Source organism: Carassius carassius, chromosome 18 (genome assembly GCF_963082965.1).
Source record: "Carassius carassius chromosome 18, fCarCar2.1, whole genome shotgun sequence".
Taxonomy (NCBI): Eukaryota; Metazoa; Chordata; class Actinopteri; order Cypriniformes; family Cyprinidae; genus Carassius; species Carassius carassius.
The window spans coordinates 296,722-315,302 of record NC_081772.1 but is presented as its reverse complement, the minus strand read 5'-3'; the positions used below and the strand labels follow the sequence as shown (position 1 = coordinate 315,302).

Genomic DNA, 18,581 nt, shown 5'->3' with positions numbered 1-18,581 from the left:
GTTCCATATTGATATAAAAGTGCAAAGAGTAAGAAAATATATTCCATTCTTTGTTATTAACATCATGTTGAATTGAATTAAACATTGCAGAGTTACACAGAGTTACACAAACTGGTGCAGAGTTATTTCCTCTGATAAAGCTCCCTTCCGACTCTTTGGGACATCTGGAAAATCAATTGTTCGGAGAAGGAAAGGTGAACGCCTCCATGAGTCCAGTGTTGAGCCATCAGTGAAGCATCCTGAGTCATGTGTGTGAATGACTCTCATAATTCTGCTCAAAAAAGCTGAATGGTACCAAAGCATCCTGCAAGAGCGACTTCTTCCAACAAACCATGAGCAATTTGGTGATGATCCGTGCATTTTCCAGCATGATGTCACATGTCACAAAGCAAGAGTGATAAAAAAAGTGGCTTGAAGATCATTACACTGAAATTTTGGATCCGTGGCCAGTCAACTCTGGATCTCAGTCCCATTGAGAACCTGTGGTCAGTCCTCAGAAGACGAGTGGACACGCAGAAGCACACAAATTGTGATCAACTAATTAGGAAAGAATGGATGGCCCAGAAGATATCCAGCATGACAGAGCGAACTGCAGAGGTTATGAAGAACAAGAGTAAACACTGTAAATATTGACTCATTATTAATTGTATTTTTTTGCCAATAAAACCTTTAAAACTCATGATATGCCAATCGGGATTTATTTAAGATAATTTCTTTTTTTCTTCTTCAATACATTAATATTTCATATGTTAATTGTTACTCCAAATCCTTCAGGAGTCAGAAACCAAACCACCCTCTTTATCAAACTCATGAATATGTAATCACAGCGAAACGTCATGCGTCACAGAGGCCAATCAGATCGCCGCACGCGCTGATTAGCTCCGCTGGAGTCGGTGGAGATTCAAACGCCGCTGAGCGCGACTCGCTTGACTTTACTGTGGTGTTTACTGGAGTTTTACCTCGCTCCTGTGTGAATGCTGGACTCTGAGGGACATGGAGACTTTCACCATCAAGAGTCGCATTAAGAGTCTCCTGCGCTCGCCGTCCATCAAACTCAGAAAGAACCGCAGCAGCCGCTTCAGAGACAGTCTGTGCAGCCAGGTAAAGAAACTCACTGCTATCATCATCAGCATTTCTCATTAATATTATTATCATAGCGCTGCGCTTCAGAATGTATCAAAACACTCAGGCGTTAATTTGTGACAATCATCAAATGTCTGCTCAGTGTAACAAACATCGAACGCAACATGTAACGAGTTCTGAAGAGTTCGCGTCCTTTGATCTGTTGCTGATTGAGTTGCGTTTATTGCGCTGATTAGTTCGTCTTTTGATCTTGTGTGAAGCTCATCTAGACTCAAGATCTCAGGGGTTTCATGTTGATCCGCTCTTCATTTGCGGACAGAATCGGATGATGTTGTCAGTGTTTCACTGACTCTTTCACACATCAATGATATCGACAGAACAAACCTCTTAAACACATCATCAGCACATTCCCATGATGCTCCTGTGTTGACTTTGAGCTCTTGAATCAGAGCGGAAGGTCTTTAACTCTGAGGAACAATGATCATTAATGTCATTAATCAGCTCTAAAGCAGATAAACTTGTCTTTAGATCAGGTATTTCCCACCTTGAAAACTTTTATTTTTTAATAGTATATTTAAAATATAATTTATTTAATGTATTTATTATATATTACAAGTTTCAATATATAGAATTCATTGTATATATTATTACTATGTTCAAGTATTTATTTAACTTTTATTTAAAAAACATTGTTTAGATTTACCCATAAATGTTTTGTTGTCTGTGCAATACAGTGATATTTATTTTGCTCACTGTCTTTGTGGATTATATAATAGTTTGTGTTTTTTCTATTGTCTCAGGTGACTCTTGAGAAAGTTCTGGGCATCACGACTGCAGGAAACAGTGGTTTGACATGCAATCCGTGTTCAGGGACGGTGGCCTATCCGGCCGGGTGAGCGGAGTCAGGATGACTAGTTCTCAAAAAACATTTTTAAGTTATTTAGTTTAAGTAGGTTTTTTTATGTGGAAAGACATAATGTTAAATTAGTAAATGCATTGGATTAAATATGGCATCTTCCTGTTTTCTACAGTAGGTGTGTCGTTAACATTAAGGAAAGCAGATCTCAATCCTTGTGGCTCTTTCCCAAGAGTATTACAGTGATTAACCAGCTTTTAATGAAAATACAAAGATTAGTTGAAGATTTAGGCCTATTAATGGACTCGCACAGTGAACGCTTGCTTGTTTCTGTTTCTTCCAGGTGTGTCGTTGTGTTACTGAACCCAGCCGAAAACACACAACAGCATCTCATCAACTCATCCAGGTGAAGAGCCACAGTTTCACACGTCATTCAGTAACGTCAGGCATGAATCCTGTAGTGTTTGTGTTGAGTGTCTTCCAGATGTTCAAGAATGTGATAAAAAGGAAAGTTGAGCATGTCCTAATGCGGTCATCTGAGATCAGGATGAGTTTGTTTCTTCATCAGGTTTGTAGAAATGTAGCACTGCATCAGTGTCTCATCAATGGATGCTCTGCAGTGAATGGGTGCCGTCAGAATGAGAGTCTGATAAAAACATCACAATAATCCACAGCACTCCAGTCCATCAGTGAACATCTGGAGAAGACAAAAGATGAAACACATCCAGCATTAAGATGATTTTAACTCAAACACATAGAGTCTATAATCCATAATAACACTTCCTCCAGTGAAAAAGTGTTCTGGTCTGAATCAGGAGAGAAATCTGCACAGATCAAGCAGCGTTTAAACTAATCTGTGAGAGACAACAGCAGATGCACTTTTTCACTGGAGGAAGTGTTATTATGGACTGTTTGATGAAGAAACTAACTCATCCCGATCTAGGGATGAGCACATTTATTTCATTTTGATTTATTATTCCATTAACCTGTATGTTGTGTATCTTCTGTGGTTCGTCAGGAAGAGCATCAGCACGTTGTCGTTCTCGTCAGACGGCCGGTATCTGGTCACTGGAGAGGTCAGCGGTCAGTCTCACAGGTGTGTAGTTGTGGTCAGAGGTTGTGTGAGTAGTTAACGGTCAGTGTGTGTGTTCAGAGCGGTCATCTGCCGGCGGTGCGTGTGTGGGATGTGAGCGAGGGCTCGCTGGTCTCTGAGCTGCTGGAGCACAAGTACGGCGTGTCCTGCGTGGCCTTCTCTCCCAACGGCAAATACATCGTGAGCGTGGGATCACAGCACGACATGAGCGTCAACCTGTGGGCCTGGAAGGTACGGTAATTACCCATCATGCCCTGCAGCTTTCCCTGCATCACTACATGTGTTCCCTCCATGGTTCCTGCAGAAGAGCGCTCTGATAGCGGTCAATAAGGTGTCCAGTAAGGTGACGGCCGTTTCCTTCTCGGAGGACGGGAATCATTTCGTCACGGCGGGGAACAGACACGTCCGCTTCTGGTATCTGGATCCGTCTCACGCTCATCAGGTACATTACATCACTACAGTAACGAAAGCTTTGGTTTTAAGAGTGCAGTAGTTACGTCTGTGATGGAGCGTTCCCATGATGCTCTGCAGCAGGCGTGTCCCGTGCCGCTGATGGGCCGCTCGGGGCTCCTCGGGGAGCTGCAGAATAACTTCTTCTGTGACGTGGCGTGTGGACGAGGCCTGAGGTCCGACAGCACCTTCTGTGTGACGGCGTCGGGGCTCCTGTGTGAGTTCAACGGTCAGAGGGTTCTGGACCGCTGGGTGCACCTGCAGGTCAGTCAGATCACATGACCACGAGCGCTGCTTCCTGTGGCTCTTCCTCATGTGTGTTCGTGTCTCCAGACGGGTTCGGCGCGCTCGCTGGCGGTGACGGAGGACCTGATCTTCTGCGGCGGTGCGAACGGGACGGTGCGTGTGTTCGGGGCGTCTGACCTGCGCTTCATCAGCACACTGCCCCGTCCACATCCTCTGGGCGTCCAGCTGTCCGCCGCCACACAGCCCCGGTGAATACATCCAGACAGAGATGAAAATATATCATTTTTGTAATTTCTTGGATGTAGTTGTGTACTGATGAATGCTGTGCGTCTCGAGTCGAGTGTTGATTCGATCTGGTTGTGTAACGTCTCTTCCTGCCAGATCTGCAGCATTAGAGCTCTGTTAACCCATTAACGGCTGTAATTAGCAGCGAAAGAATGTCATCGATTCACACCGAAAGACACGAGTCTCCTCTGTTCTTCAGGCAACACCGGACACCGGACGCCTGTTACCCGGACTCGGTGGCGGTGACCTTTGACCCTGTGAACCGCTGGCTGTCCTGTGTGTATAATGACCACAGCTTATATGTGTGGGACACGAGAGACCTGCACAAAGTGGGCAAAGTTCACTCGGCGCTTTATCACTCGTCCTGCGTTTGGGATCTCCAGGTGAACATCCGCTCACATACACGTCTGCATCCATTATCAATATTAATATCAATACTATAGCTTTTTCTGTTGAGCACAACTGTGACAACACACTTTTTCTGTAGCCTATATTACTCAACCAGTCAAAACTTTTTATCATTTTAATTTAAACCATTTTTGCTTCTTTTTTGCATTTATTTGATCAAAAATACAGTAAAAATGTTAAATATTATTACAATTTAAAATATCAGTTTTCTGTGTGAATCTCTGTTAAACTGTAATTTACTTCTGTGATGTGCAGCTGTATTTTTCTTTTTTTGTAACATTATAAATGTCTTTAATGTCACTTTCACGTTCAATTTAATGCATCACAGAAGAAGATGAATAGACGCATTAATTTAATTTTGTTAAAGGGAAATTACTGAAGAAGAACGGGAGTAATGATAATGAAAATTCAGCTTTGATCATAGAAATCAATTACAGTTTAACAGATATTCACATAGAAAAGTTATATTAAATAGCAGTAACATCTCACAATTTTCCTGTGTTTTTGATGAAATAAATGCAGAAGATAAAAAGCATTTTGAAAAGAGTCTTTCTTTCTTTCTTTCATGATCTGTTGCAGATGTTTCCCAGTAAGAGCGACGGCTCCGAGCCAGCGTTTGGCTCGTCTGATGCGTTCCTCACGTGTTCGTCGGATGGTTCTGTGCGTCTCTGGAGTCCAGACGGCATTCACGGCCGTAACGTCCTGAGTAACGTAAGTCCGGCTGCTGAGCACCGAGTGTCGTGAAGACCAGTGATGAAGTGACTCTGAACTCTCACAGGATCTTCATCACATCTTCTACATGGAGGACAGCACCGCCGCCCTGCTGGACGTGGAGGGAACTGACATCGGTGGCTCCGAGAAAGCTGAGGGATCGAGTGGTGATGGCAGGAGCGGGATCAGAACCATCTGTGTCAGTCCGGACGGGAGACACCTAGCATCCGGAGACGGAAAGGGCACACTCAGGTCCAGATGATCATGTGTCAAATTCCCATGAAAATACGATCTTTACATAATTTTTTTTTTCTTTTTTTATTATTTATTCAATTTTATTTTTTTATTATTTTCAGTTTATTTGAGTAAAATTATTTATTTGCAATTTTTTTAAAATTAACAATTATATTTTTATTTACTCATATGTATTTGAACTTATTTTCATAATTTTTATTTAGTTTTTTATTTCTTATTTATTTGGTTATTTTATTTACTTATTATTATTCCCTTTTTTCATTTAATTATTTCTAATTATTTTCGGTTTATTCGCGTAAAATTATTAATTTACAATCATTTATTTTAAATGTATATTTTCACTTTTATTTTCGTAATGTTTGTGTTTTATTCATTTATTATTTAACTATTTATTATATATTTTTTAAGTAATTTATTTTTCATTTTATGTTATTTACTTTATTATTCTGTTTTTTTAAATATATATTTCTTCTTGTGTTGGTGTGGTGACAGGATTCATGATCTGACGTGTATGAAGGAGCTGGTGAAGGCTGAGGTCCATGACTCTGAGATCTTATGTCTGGAATACTCCAAACCTCCGTCAGGTGTGTGTGTGTTCAGATCAGAGCGTTTCTCTCTGTGTGTGTGTGTGTGTGACTGATCGTGTGTTGGACAGGTGTGAATCTGCTGGCCACTGCGAGTCGAGATCGTCTGATCCATGTGCTGGACGCTGAGGAAGACTACAGTCTGCTGCAGACGCTGGACGAGCACTCGTCCTCCATCACGTCTGTCCGCTTCGCTGGTGAGAGCTCGATGTTCCCTGTTATTATATAATCTAATAATACACTAGCAGACGTGTGGTGGGTGTTGATCTTGTGATTGTCCCTGATGTTTGGATCCAGCCGCCGGTGACGGGACTCTGCGGATCATCAGCTGTGGAGCAGATAAGAGTGTTTACATCCGCACTGCTCACAGGGTGAGTCCTGAGAAAAACCACCACAACCTCTGATCCAGTGGAACAAAACTCTTCTCATGGTTCGAGTTAATGATACTAACTCTGGTTTGTTTAGACGGACCGAGGAGCTGAATTCAAGCGGACTCATCATGTGGTTCGGAAAGCGACTCCTAATGACATGGATGTAGATCCCACCTGCAAGTACGCAGCCGTGGGCTGTCAGGACCGCAGCATCCGGTGAGGAGACACGGATGCTGATCTGAGAGTGTGATGGCTGGAGTTGAGATGGTTTGATGATGTTGGTGTGTGTCTGTGGTTCTCTAGAGTGATCAGCATCAGTAGCGGCAAACAGAAGAGATCCTTCAGTGGCTCTCCGACTGAAGACGGCGGTTTGCTGAAGGTCAGATCACTGTCACACAGCTCCTCTGGTGCTCACTGTGATGCAAACAAACACCTGACGTGTGTAGAAGCTGTTCACACCAAGAACATTAACTATAATGAAACTACATCAGTCTGTTTATTGATTTAAATACACAAGCTCTTTAAAATCAGATGGATTCTGATTGGCTGTAAATGTCTCTTTCTGAAAGTGATTCCAGTGATATTTTTATTCTGTGGTGTAATTGTTATAGTTGCGGTGTCGACTTTTACTAAATAAATTAAAACTGGGGTAGTATATAAAAATTGACAATATGAATCAAATGATATTTTAGTATCATTGACCTACTATTATAGTTTTTATTAATATTTTGAATTGGATATTATTTTTAGATTTTCTGCTTTTATGTTCATTTTAATAATTCTAATTTTATGTGCGTGTGTTCACTACTCAATGCTGTGTGTGTACACTTGATGGGTAAAATGCAGAGCACAAATTCCAAGTTTGGAACACCATACTTAGCTACATGTCACTTTCAATTTCAGAAATTAAAGATTTTTTTGGATATTTTATTTCATTTAACATTTATTTCAAGTAGCATTTTTATGGTTTAGTTTTAGACAGCTATAATAATAACCCTGCTGTGAACTCCTCTGTGGTAAAATTACTGATCAAACTTCCACTGCCCACAGACAGACTGATGGGTAGGGCCAAAATGAAAAGGGCAGTATGGGTAATGTGGTTTTTGGTCAACTTTGTGGGGTCACCACAGCCCTTTCTCTGTTTGTTTTTCTCATCATCTTGCACCTATTTTAAAAAAGCCAAATTGTATTGAAAGCCAGCAGTGCATCACTTCATTCAGTCATGGATCTGTCTGGTTCTACTGTTTGTGTTCTGTCAGTGAAGTGTACTTTGTGATTTCTGCAGGTTCAGATTGATCCGTCGGGTCTGTTTGTGGCGTCCAGCTGCTCAGATAAGAACATCAATCTGATTGACTTCCAGACCGGAGAGAGCCTGGCCACCGTGTTTGGACACTCTGGTAACATGGGCCTTCTTCTGTCTTCCTCAGTGTGTGATGATTGTGACTGTGATGATGGTGACTGATGATGATATTGGTGATGATGACTATGATGGTGGTGATTCTGATGATGGTTGTGATTGTGACTGATGGTGACTAGGGTGATGGTGACTGTGATGATGGTGATTCAGGCAGTGACTGTGATGATGGTAATTGATGATGGTGACTGTGATTACTCTGAATCGGGCAGTGATTGTGATGGTGACTGATGGTGGTGATTGACTATGGTGATTTGGCAGTGATGGTGACTGATAATGGTGACTGTGATTTATGGTGATTCGGGCGGTGATTTTGATGGTGGTGATTTGTGACTGTGATGATGGGGACTGATTATGGTGATTCGGCAGTGATTGTGACTGTGATGGTGAAGGTGACTGTGATTATGGTGATTAGGCAGTGATTGTGACTGTGATGGTGATTCGGCAGTGATTGTGACTGATGATGGTGATTCGGCAGTGATTGTGACTGTGATGGTGATTCGGCAGTGATTGTGACTGATGGTGAAGGTGACTGTGATTATGGTGATTCAGCAGTGATTGTGATGGTGATTCAGCAGTGATTGTGACTGTGATTATGGTGACTGTGATTATGGTGATTAGGCAGTGATTGTGACTGTGATGATGGTGATTATGGTGATTCGGCAGTGATTGTGACTGTGATGGTGACTGTGATTAGGGGTGTGCACGGATAGTCGAACATTCGAATATTCGTTCTGCTCTAATTATTCGATAAATAAAAATGATATTCGAATTTTGCAAAAAAAAAAAAAAAAAAAACAAGTTCACAATAAAACCTAATTTGGTCACTTTCTGTGATTCTCCACGGCATATTTGAAGATGTATGCAAGCAAAAAATAATTTATGAATGAATAAGGGGCCGTTCACATATTCTCCTTCTCCAAAGTGCTCAGGCAGAAGCGCTGCTGAGGCGTCTGCCGTTGCTAAGCAACAGTGACGGGCTCTCTCCATGATGACGAGGAAATTTCAGCAAAGGATAAATGGATTTGCAGCACAAAAAAATCGCTTGCAGTAGCTCTGCTACAAATTATTATCAGCTGTTCCTTCATCTTGGCTGAGCTTTCAACGTTGTTACGGGAAAGAATGAAGCTGAATGTTTAGTTCTTGTCACATGACCTGCGGTGCGCTTGCAGCATTCTGAAAAGTTGAGATGTTTTTAACTCAATGCTTTGCGGACGCGCCTGGAAAAACGGGCGCGTCGCACCGCGTGCGCATCGCTTCTATTATGAGCGCGCATACCTCCCGCCTACATTGGAAATAACGAACTTGAGCGCACAAAAGACACGGTGAACGGCCCATAAGAACTGCGGTCTTCTACAGTACTTCAAATATGCCGTGGAGAATCACAGAAAGTGACCAAATTCAAGAACATTGTTGCGGCATCTCTCAAGCAACGAATAAACACCACTAACTTGGAGAATGCAGTGAAAACTCCTCTTCTCGCGTCCGCACCAGACCCTCGGTACAAACATCTCAGGTTTCTCGATGAAAACATGAGATAAGTAAGAAAAAAAACTTTTTTGAACATAAGAACATTTTCCTTGATGTGAGTGGTGCGGATGCAGCCGCCATCATCAACAGTAAAGCGGATGCAATGCCCACTCGTCGGAGACGGCTGAGCCAGTTCTTCAGCGATGATTACAGAGAGTCCAGTCGAGACGAGTGGGAACAGTTCTTGCTGGAGCCATGTATTCCACCAGATGAGGATCCCATTCAGTGGTGAAACCAAAACACGAAGCGCTTCACAAAACATATTCTCTTAGCACACCGTTATTTGTGAGTCCCGCCAACGTCTGTGCCGTCAGAGCGCGTTTTCTCCGTGGCCAGCCTTATTCTTAACAGACTAAGGAGCTGACTTTCCCCCGATCATGTTTACATGCCCGTGTTTCTTAACAAGAACATGTAAAACAATAGAAAAAAAGCAAAAAAGATTTGCTTACAGTTTAAAAGTTTCAAAGTTAAGTGTAGGCTACGTTCTACAATAGCCTAATCGCTGCAGGCTGCTTTACGTTTTTTCTTTGTTCACTTTTTCCACTTTTTATTTTGCTTTTAATCTGTACTTTTGTTTGTTTGCAAGCATTGTTAAAGGTTTTCAGCTACAAAACACGATGTGTAGCCTAATGTTCAAGCTTATTGTGTGTAAGCTTGTTCAAAATGACGGAAACAATAAATGTTGCTGAAAAATAACGTCTGTCTCATTAAACTTGATTTAAATAAACGAATATTCGAATATTCGTTTTTTGTGAGCTCAAATATTCGAATGTGATATTTTCGGAAAACGCCCATCCCTAACTGTGATTATGGTGATTCGGCAGTGATTGTGATGGTGACTGGTGATTCGGCAGTGATTGTGACTGATGATGGTGATTCGGCAGTGATTGTGACTGTGATGATGGTGACTGTGATTATGGTGATTAGGCAGTGATTGTGACTGTGATGATGGTGATTATGGTGACTGTGATTATGGTGATTCGGCAGTGATGGTGACTGATTATGGTGATTCGGCAGTGATTGTGACTGTGATGGTGACTGTGATTATGGTGATTCGGCAGTGATTATGAATGGTGATGATGGTGACTGTGATTATGGTGATTCGGCAATGATTGTGACTGTGATAATTCATAATCAGTCACCTGATTATGAAGATTCGGCAGTGATTGTGACTGGTGGTGGTGATGATGGTGACTGTGATTATGGTGATTCGGACGTGATGGTGACTGATGATGGTGATTCGGCAGTGATTGTGACTGTGATGGTGATTATGGTGACTGTGATTATGGTGATTAGGCAGTGATAGTGACTGTGATGATGGTGACTGATTATGGTGATTCGGCAGTGATTGTGACTGTAATGATGGTGATGATGGTGACTGTGATTATGGTGATTCGGCAGTGATTGTGAATGGTGATGACGGTGACTGTTATTATGGTGATTTGGCAATGATTGTGACTGTGATGGTGACTGATTATGGTGATTCGGCAGTGATTGTGACTGATGGTGGTGATGATGGTGACTGTGATTATGGTGATTCGGCAGTGATTGTGACTGATGGTGATTATGGTGATTCAGCAGTGATGGTGACTGTGATTATGGTGATTCGGTGGTGTTTGTGACTGATGGTGATTTCGCAGTGATGGTGACTGTGATTATGGTGTTTCAGCAGTGATTGTGACTGTGATTATGGTGATTCGACAGTGATTGTGACTGTGATAGTGACTGATTATGGTGATTCGGCAGTGATGGTGACTGTGATGGTGACTGTGATTATGGTGATTCGGCAGTGATTGTGACTGTGATAGTGACTGTGATTATGGTGATTCGGCAGTGATTGTGACTGTGATTATGGTGATTCAGCGGCGATGGTGACTGTGATTATGGTGATTCGGCAGTGATGGTGACTGTGATGATGGTGATTATGGTGACTGTGATTATGGTGATTCGGCAGTGATGGTGACTGTGATTATGGTGATTCGGCAGTGATTGTGACTGTGATGGTGACTGTGATTATGGTGATTAGGCAGTGATAGTGACTGTGATGGTGATGGTGACTGTGATTATGGTGATTCGTGACTGTGTGTTTCCTATTGGCAGAGAACGTCACGGCTCTAAGGTTCAGCAGTGACTGCAGGCGTCTGCTCTCGTCTTCAGCTGACAGGTTTGACTCCAGCTGTTCTTCTGTTCAGCTCCTGTCATGCTGTGAATCTCACTGACTGCATCTGTTGTGTTTTAGCTGTATATTTGTGTGGCGACTCGCTCCTGAACTCACTATCAATATGAGAGAGAGACTGTCTGCGATCAGACATCGTGACAGGGCGTCAAGCTTTAGGAGCAATCCCTTCAGGTACATGAGAGTTTGACATCTGCATCATGTGCATTTGAATGATTTAAAGCCTGTTCATTTTGATATTATTGAGTTTGTGTCTGTTTCAGACGTTCTTCTGTGCACATGTCCACATCCATCATGAGCTGCCCATCTGAGAACGACCAAGAAGAGGAAGATGAAGAGATGAAGACTGCTGAAGAGACAGGTCAGAACCTTTACTCTAAAGAAGAACTTCTGTTGTTTTATATACAGCTACTTATGGATACGATAACAGTAACACAACTTTCCACAGTTTCACAGTATTTTTATTTTTTTGGGAATATTATGTACAAACGAGGATGTACACAACAACAGTTCAGATCTAGCTGACTTCTGGATACAAATTTGCCCCCAAAATATGGTTAAGCAAGTACAAATCAGGATCATTATAGTAAAATAAAACTAAAACCAATACAAAATGTTACTCCAATAAACTTATAACTGAAACAAACAAACAGAAAAACTTAAATGCATTACTGTATTTAATCTAGTTTCCAATGCAACATTGCTAATTTTTTAGTTCAACTTGATGTACTAAAATAACTAAAACTGAAATAGAAACTATATGGACATGCCTACACAACAGCAATACTAAAACTTGAGCTAGAATTAAAAAGAAAACATAGAATATAAAAATTAAAACATAATTCAAAGGACTAATTAAAATTATAATACAGTTTCAGCTTTTATTAGTTATATTAAACTGACTTACAAACCTAAAACATTTTATTTAAATGAAATGTAAAACTATACATGCATTAAAAAGCTAATGAAAATGACCAAAACACAATAAAATTACTGAAACTTTAACCAAAATTTAAATAAAAACAAAATATAAAACATAATTTTAAACATAAAATCTATATTATATCAGTACTACACACATGTTGGTATATATGGTTTACAGGTACTCTCCATTGGCATAATGTTTTTTTCTACTGGACAAGCTGTATTTTCTGTCCTCTTACCCTAAACCTGCCCCTCACACACAACTACAGGCATTTTTACATTCTCAAAAAAAACAGTTTACTATGTTTTCAAGCCATTTGGTCTACAGGGATACAGGAAGTGTAAACCTCATAAGCCATGTTTATGTTGTAGTATCCATGTCATTATGCATGTTAGTGTCCTCATAAACCATATATACTAGTACACAAACACACACACACCTGTATCTCAACACTTACTGATGTAAATGTGATGTGGAATAAAGTGTCTGATTCTGTCACCTTCTCTCTTATAAAGGTGCATCTGATGAAACGCAACTGAAGGTCAGTATCTTTCACTGGAGCTTGCTGTAAAGCTGCATGATCTGAAGTCACATGACAGTACAGACACGCTGACCATCGTCTGACGCTTGTGTGTAGGAGGAATCCGTAGACTCGAGTGCGTGTGCGGTGGCGTGCCGTCCTCGCAGGCGCTGGTCCAGTCGTGTGGGATCGCTGGAGCTCATGGTGAAGTCCATGCTGGAGCTGCGGCAGCTCGATTCACTCTCTGAAGCTCCAGTGCAGAGCAGAAGCAGCTCTGATCGACCGCGGGATGAGGATCGATGCAGCACCTCCAGCCTGCAGGTCACTATTACTTCAGCCCATTTCATTTCAGTTAATAAGCATTTGAACTGCAGATATTTTGATATAATTATGTTGCACTCCATTTTGTTGTTATAATAAAACCTTATGATGGATTTATTCAAATAAACATTAAACATTCATGTGGGTCTTTGTGTTGTTCAGGACTGGAGTCTCCGGTGTTCTCGTGACTCGGCCTGGCTGGTTCCCGTCGGTGCTCCAGAACCTGAGGGTGTGGTTCTGTACCCAGATTACGGTCCCAGCACCAGCAGCCTGCCTGGGCCGTCCTACCGGATGCAGGCTCTGTCTGAGACCGTCGAGCACGAGGAGAGAGCAGAAGCTCAGAGTCCCATCAGTGGAGCCTCCATGGGCTACGGCAGCGGAGGATCCAGTCCAGACCACCGACACCAGGGTAGAACCTCACACACAAGGGATATTAGGGTTAAATACAATTTAAAAATGCATATTTTCCTTCACCTGAAAATTACTTTTTTTTTACTCTGAAGACTTCTTTTGAATGTTAATGATCCTTTTATGAAACACTTTTTTTTGTGTGTGTGTGTTCACACTTGGGTTTTCCTTTACAAGAATCCAAACAACTTAAGTTTTCATGTTCACGACTCATTCAATATGACCACAAACAGAAGACAATAACAGAATCATTTTCCAATTAAAGTCAGTTCATTGATGATTCAGTGATGTCATCCAGTTCAATTTTCTTCCAGTAGTGTCTGTTCAATCAGTCAAGTGTCCCCAAGTAAAAAAGCCAAAGGAACCAAAACTCCATCGTTTACAGAAATGAAGGAAAAACCTTGGGAGAAACCAGCCTCAGTCGGGTGCCAGTTCTCCTCTGACCAGACATGATGTGGTTTAATTCCAGGCTGCAGCACAGGTGCAGAGGACTCATCTGGTTCCTGTGGTCTTGTGCCGATGGTCGTTCTAGTTGACGATGTCTTCGTAGGGGATCTGTCTCTGGGGCTTATCTAGTTGTCCTGGTCTCCGCTGTCTTTCAGGGATGTAGAGGTCCTTTCTAGATGCTGATCCAGCATCTGGTCTGGATACGTACTGGATCCGGGTGACTGCAGTGACCCTCTGATCTGGATACAGACTGGATCTGGTGGCCACGGTGACCTCGGAATAAGAGAGAAACACACTAATATTAGCGTAGATGCCATTCTTCTTACGATGTAACAAGTGCATCGTGTGTTATGGGAAGTGTTCCCGGTTCTGAAAATCTAAAAAAACTACAAATACTTGAATTATAGAAATGTGTTAGTATGTTATGTGTATGCCAGGTTAAAGAGATGGGTCTTTAATCTAGATTTAAACTGCAAGAGTGTGTCTGCCTCCCGAACAATGTTAGGTAGATTACTCCAGAGTTTGGGAGCCAAATAGGAAAAAGATCTGTCTGTTTTCTGAATTGTGTATCGTTGGGCCACTGAGAAATATAGAGCTGAGTATCATCAGCATAACGGTGAAAGCTAACACCATGTTTCCTGATGATATCTCCCAAGGGTAACATATAACGCGTGAAGAGTAGCGGCCCTAGTACTGAGCCTTGAGGTACCTTGATACTGCCTTATTTTTTGATGGAAAAGGGATATTTGAGATTGTAATTAATTCTCTAGGATTAAGTTATGTTTTTTTAAATGAGACCCTTAATAAGAGCCAGTTTGAAGGATTTTGGTACATGACCTGTTAGTTAGATAGCCAAGTACAAACTCTAAGACTATGTGCCATATTTCTAGAGAGAAGAGCTGCACCACTCCTGGAGGGATAAAGATTATCACATTTCAGTTGGTCAGGTCTGCCCCGATAACTCGTCCAATGGTCTATATAACCAATGTTATTCCACCACTTAGACATCCAGCCATTGAGTGAAGACATTCTGGTGTGTATTTTGTCACCACGGAAAGCAAGGGAGGGGACCAGAGCAAATTATAGTGTCTGATATTGCACGAATATATAAATATATGCACCTGCAAGTTTCAGATTGTTGTGTATCATGTTGCATATCTGAACATACATGTAGCTCAGAACTGGTGTCATGGGATCAGTTCCAAGGGAATTCATGATAAAAGTCATCAAATCCATGAATGCTACAGTAACTTGAGAATTCACCAGTAACTGCTCGGATGAACCACAGAGATGGAGAATCATGAGCTGTTTCTTCTCTCAGATGTGGAGGCGCTTGGCTCTGATGATGAATCCTGCGACGGTAACACACGGCTGATCTGTGATTCTGAGAGTGTTCCACATCAGGAGGTCTGGAGGAGACGCTCTGAGACGCTGACGGACGGCAATGATGCTGGTAAACTCTCTAGTTTTTCTGCTTCTTTTGCAAGTCACTTTGGATAAAAGCATCGGCTGAATGCATGAATGTAATTGAATCTTTTGAATCTTTGATTTGTTCTCAGGGTCTCGGTTGAGAGCTGAAGGAAGCATCTCAGCATGTTTGCACATCCAGAAGTCCTCTAGCAGGTATTCTCACGATGATAGTCTGCTTTACTGCATGTATTGATGAAGTAACAGGATCTTCTCCACATGCAGGATGGACTCAGTGTTTCCTCATCAGACTGGCAGATCCAGTGCGACAGTGAAGCCCACGGTCAGCGGCGTCAGGCCCCTGATGGAGGACACAGGAGAGCCCGATCATCCAGAGCAGAGGAGCCACCCGTACCTGAGCCGTGTCTCCTGCCCTGGACTCCAGAAATCTGCTTCAGCACACAGTCTGAGCGCCGACCGTGAGTGTGTGGTCTGATCAGCAAAGCCTCTGAATTACATCACACTGATTGAGAGGAAATCGTTTTCAAGAGCGTTCATCAAGTCAAGATTTGTGATAAATAATAAATTACATTTTTGGATCATTTTTCACCAAATGCCTCCAGAACACTCTGAATATACGGCACGAGTCACATGGGATCATTTTACCAGTTTTGCTTTCTTTTTAAAAAAGCTTTATTTAAGGCTTGAAATGCACAATATTGTTAAAACCTGACATTTGCAAAAAAAAATATCTGCCAAAGTGGTAAAAAAAAAAAAAACTTTATTTAAAGGGAAAATGTTTATTCTTCTGACTGTACTGGCAGATTTAAAAAAAAAAAATTTATCAGGTCACTTAATTTTTAAGAAAATAAGACTTATATCTCTTTTTCTTCTTTTTTTTTTTTTTTTTAAATCAGATCCTCAAAAAAAAAACATCTGGATTTGCTTTTTACAAGAACCAAAACAAGTTAGAAATCTTTACTTGAGTTCATGCTTTGACTCATTCAGTGACTTTAAAATATTTTTTTTGTATCACTGTATAAAGTATAACTGAATATAAATATAACAATTTTAAACAAAGTAATTTGTACTAATACTCTAATGAATGTAGTCGCCATTGACTTCTATTATAAGTGTATTCTTTTTGTTTGTTTGTTTCCCCTTTTGTTCGTGATCATTTTTAGTTGAACTATACTTTTAATTATTTAATATATTAGTTAATGTATTTATTTGTCCCAGCAGGAAGGTCCCTGTCTCCGTCCCGTCTGCGGCGAGAGGCGCGTCCCGTCCAGCTGAAGCTCAGTTTGGAGAAGGTCGGCCCTCATCACCCGTCTGTCACAGCACCGTCCTCTCTTCAGCTGTGGGACAGTCCGTCCCAGAGCCGTGTCCTGCGCTCCTACATGAGCCCCACCACCAGCTCCATGGCCAAAACCAGCCGCTCGGCGTCCATCGGCGACAGCCTGCATGTGGGCAGCAGCTCCTGCGAGAGTCTGGCCCCTGCGCCGAGCAGCTCGTCCTTCCTCACAAACTCTCCCAAAGCACTTCCTCTGAGAGCCGTCAGACCCCGCATGTGTCAGCGCCTGAGCAGTCCGAACACATCGGCTTCATCTCAGAACCTTCTGGCTGACCCGAGCTGCTCTTCATCATCATCCTCCTCCTCCAGCACAGACCCCCAGCAGACGGCTCATGTGGCGTCTGATGCTCCTGATGATCAAGGTTTGCAGCGGCGACGCTCTTCTTCTCACTATCAGTTCACACGGTGTTCATATTCTCACAGTCTGCTGTTTGATGCTTCTGATGTCATGAGCTCATCTCTTGAGTCTGTATTGCTGATGTTGTTGACAGATGTGCCGGTCGGTCTGGAGATCTGCAGACGTGCCGCAGCTGATCTGTGCAGCAGCGTGAGGACGGCGACGCGGCTCTACAGGACGGTGAGTGACTAGCCGTTGTCTGTACTGTAAGTCTGTCACAGAGTCACTTCTATCTCACTGTGTGTGGTGTTTCAGCTGATCTCCCATGATGCCGAGCACAGTGCGGAGCAGCAGCATATGCGTCAGCTGATGTCAGACACGCTGCTGCACGTGCGATCGGAGCTGGATTCAGTGTCCGGAGTCGTTCGGATGGAGGACGGAAAGGAGACGCTCGCCTTACTGGAGCAATACTCACAACTGCTGCTGCGCTCGGTGGAGAGGAGACTCGTTCAGGACGAGTAGAGCTGTGTGTGTGTGTGAGTGTGTGTTTCACGTGCGTATATTTGAACGTTGCCTGATTTGAACTTCTGATCTGAGGTGTTTCACCCATGTCATTTACTCTTGTGGATGTTAATAGTTTTTAGTTTTACCATAGTATGTGTTTTTAATTATTTTTAATGTCCATTTTTATTGTTTTATTGCCAAATAAGTTTATAATGCATCTGTAATCTGCAGTTCGTCATAGTGTTTTGTCTTATTTAATCACACAGTAATCAGCAATGGATTTTATTTATTTATCATTGTTTGTCTGACCTGATTTCTTACACAATAAACTGAAATATGTTATAAATGTAAGTAGATTTCTGATTCATTTGCTTTAAATAATGCTTTAATTCACACTCATTATTAGTGGGGTCTTGCATACATCAGTGTTATTCTGTTGAATATTCACAACATTACATTCAGCACAAATTATACATTTTAACATGACATATTGTCATACTGTACAGATATGACCGAATAAAAGTAAAGATGTTAGTATTTCTTTCTATAACTTCACTTAACACCTCAATCTGTCAGCTCCAAAAAAACTAAACCTATGCTAATTGATAAGCAAGTTGACAAAAAGATTCAATTCAGTATTTGGTAATAATATAGCATAAGGGGAACATTCTAAGCAATTTTTATAGGCTGGTAATTTTTTTTACAGAAATGCCTAACAAAGTATGAACAACAAAAAGAGATTCCCAAAACGAAATTTTTTTAATGAAGTTCTTATACCCTGTGTGAGCAGTCAGTAAGTTTTAGTCCAGTGTGAAAACATTAGCATTTTTATGAAGAAGAAAATCCTCTGCAGAACAGCGTGAGAAAAGACATTTGATGTTTGCACGAGAGCTGGT

At 41.7% G+C, this 18,581-nt stretch overlaps 1 protein-coding gene across 1 annotated transcript; it reads left to right on the top strand.

Moving 5' to 3' along the window:
* The first annotated feature begins 993 nt into the window (after positions 1 to 993).
* Positions 994 to 18,036, top strand: LOC132092832 (mitogen-activated protein kinase-binding protein 1-like). The gene is made up of 28 exons (XM_059499271.1): positions 994 to 1,101; positions 1,860 to 1,975; positions 2,283 to 2,345; positions 2,958 to 3,015; positions 3,093 to 3,263; positions 3,337 to 3,474; positions 3,564 to 3,746; positions 3,816 to 3,976; positions 4,189 to 4,396; positions 5,001 to 5,132; positions 5,200 to 5,384; positions 5,880 to 5,971; positions 6,043 to 6,168; positions 6,269 to 6,342; positions 6,437 to 6,558; positions 6,646 to 6,721; positions 7,628 to 7,739; positions 11,387 to 11,450; positions 11,526 to 11,636; positions 11,726 to 11,823; positions 12,903 to 12,932; positions 13,038 to 13,228; positions 13,391 to 13,637; positions 15,405 to 15,536; positions 15,643 to 15,706; positions 15,776 to 15,969; positions 16,730 to 17,421; positions 17,497 to 18,036. Exons 1-28 carry the CDS (start codon positions 994 to 996, stop codon positions 17,701 to 17,703), a joined length of 4,155 nt encoding a protein of 1,384 aa, XP_059355254.1. The 3' UTR covers positions 17,704 to 18,036.
* The last annotated feature ends 545 nt before the right edge of the window (positions 18,037 to 18,581 follow it).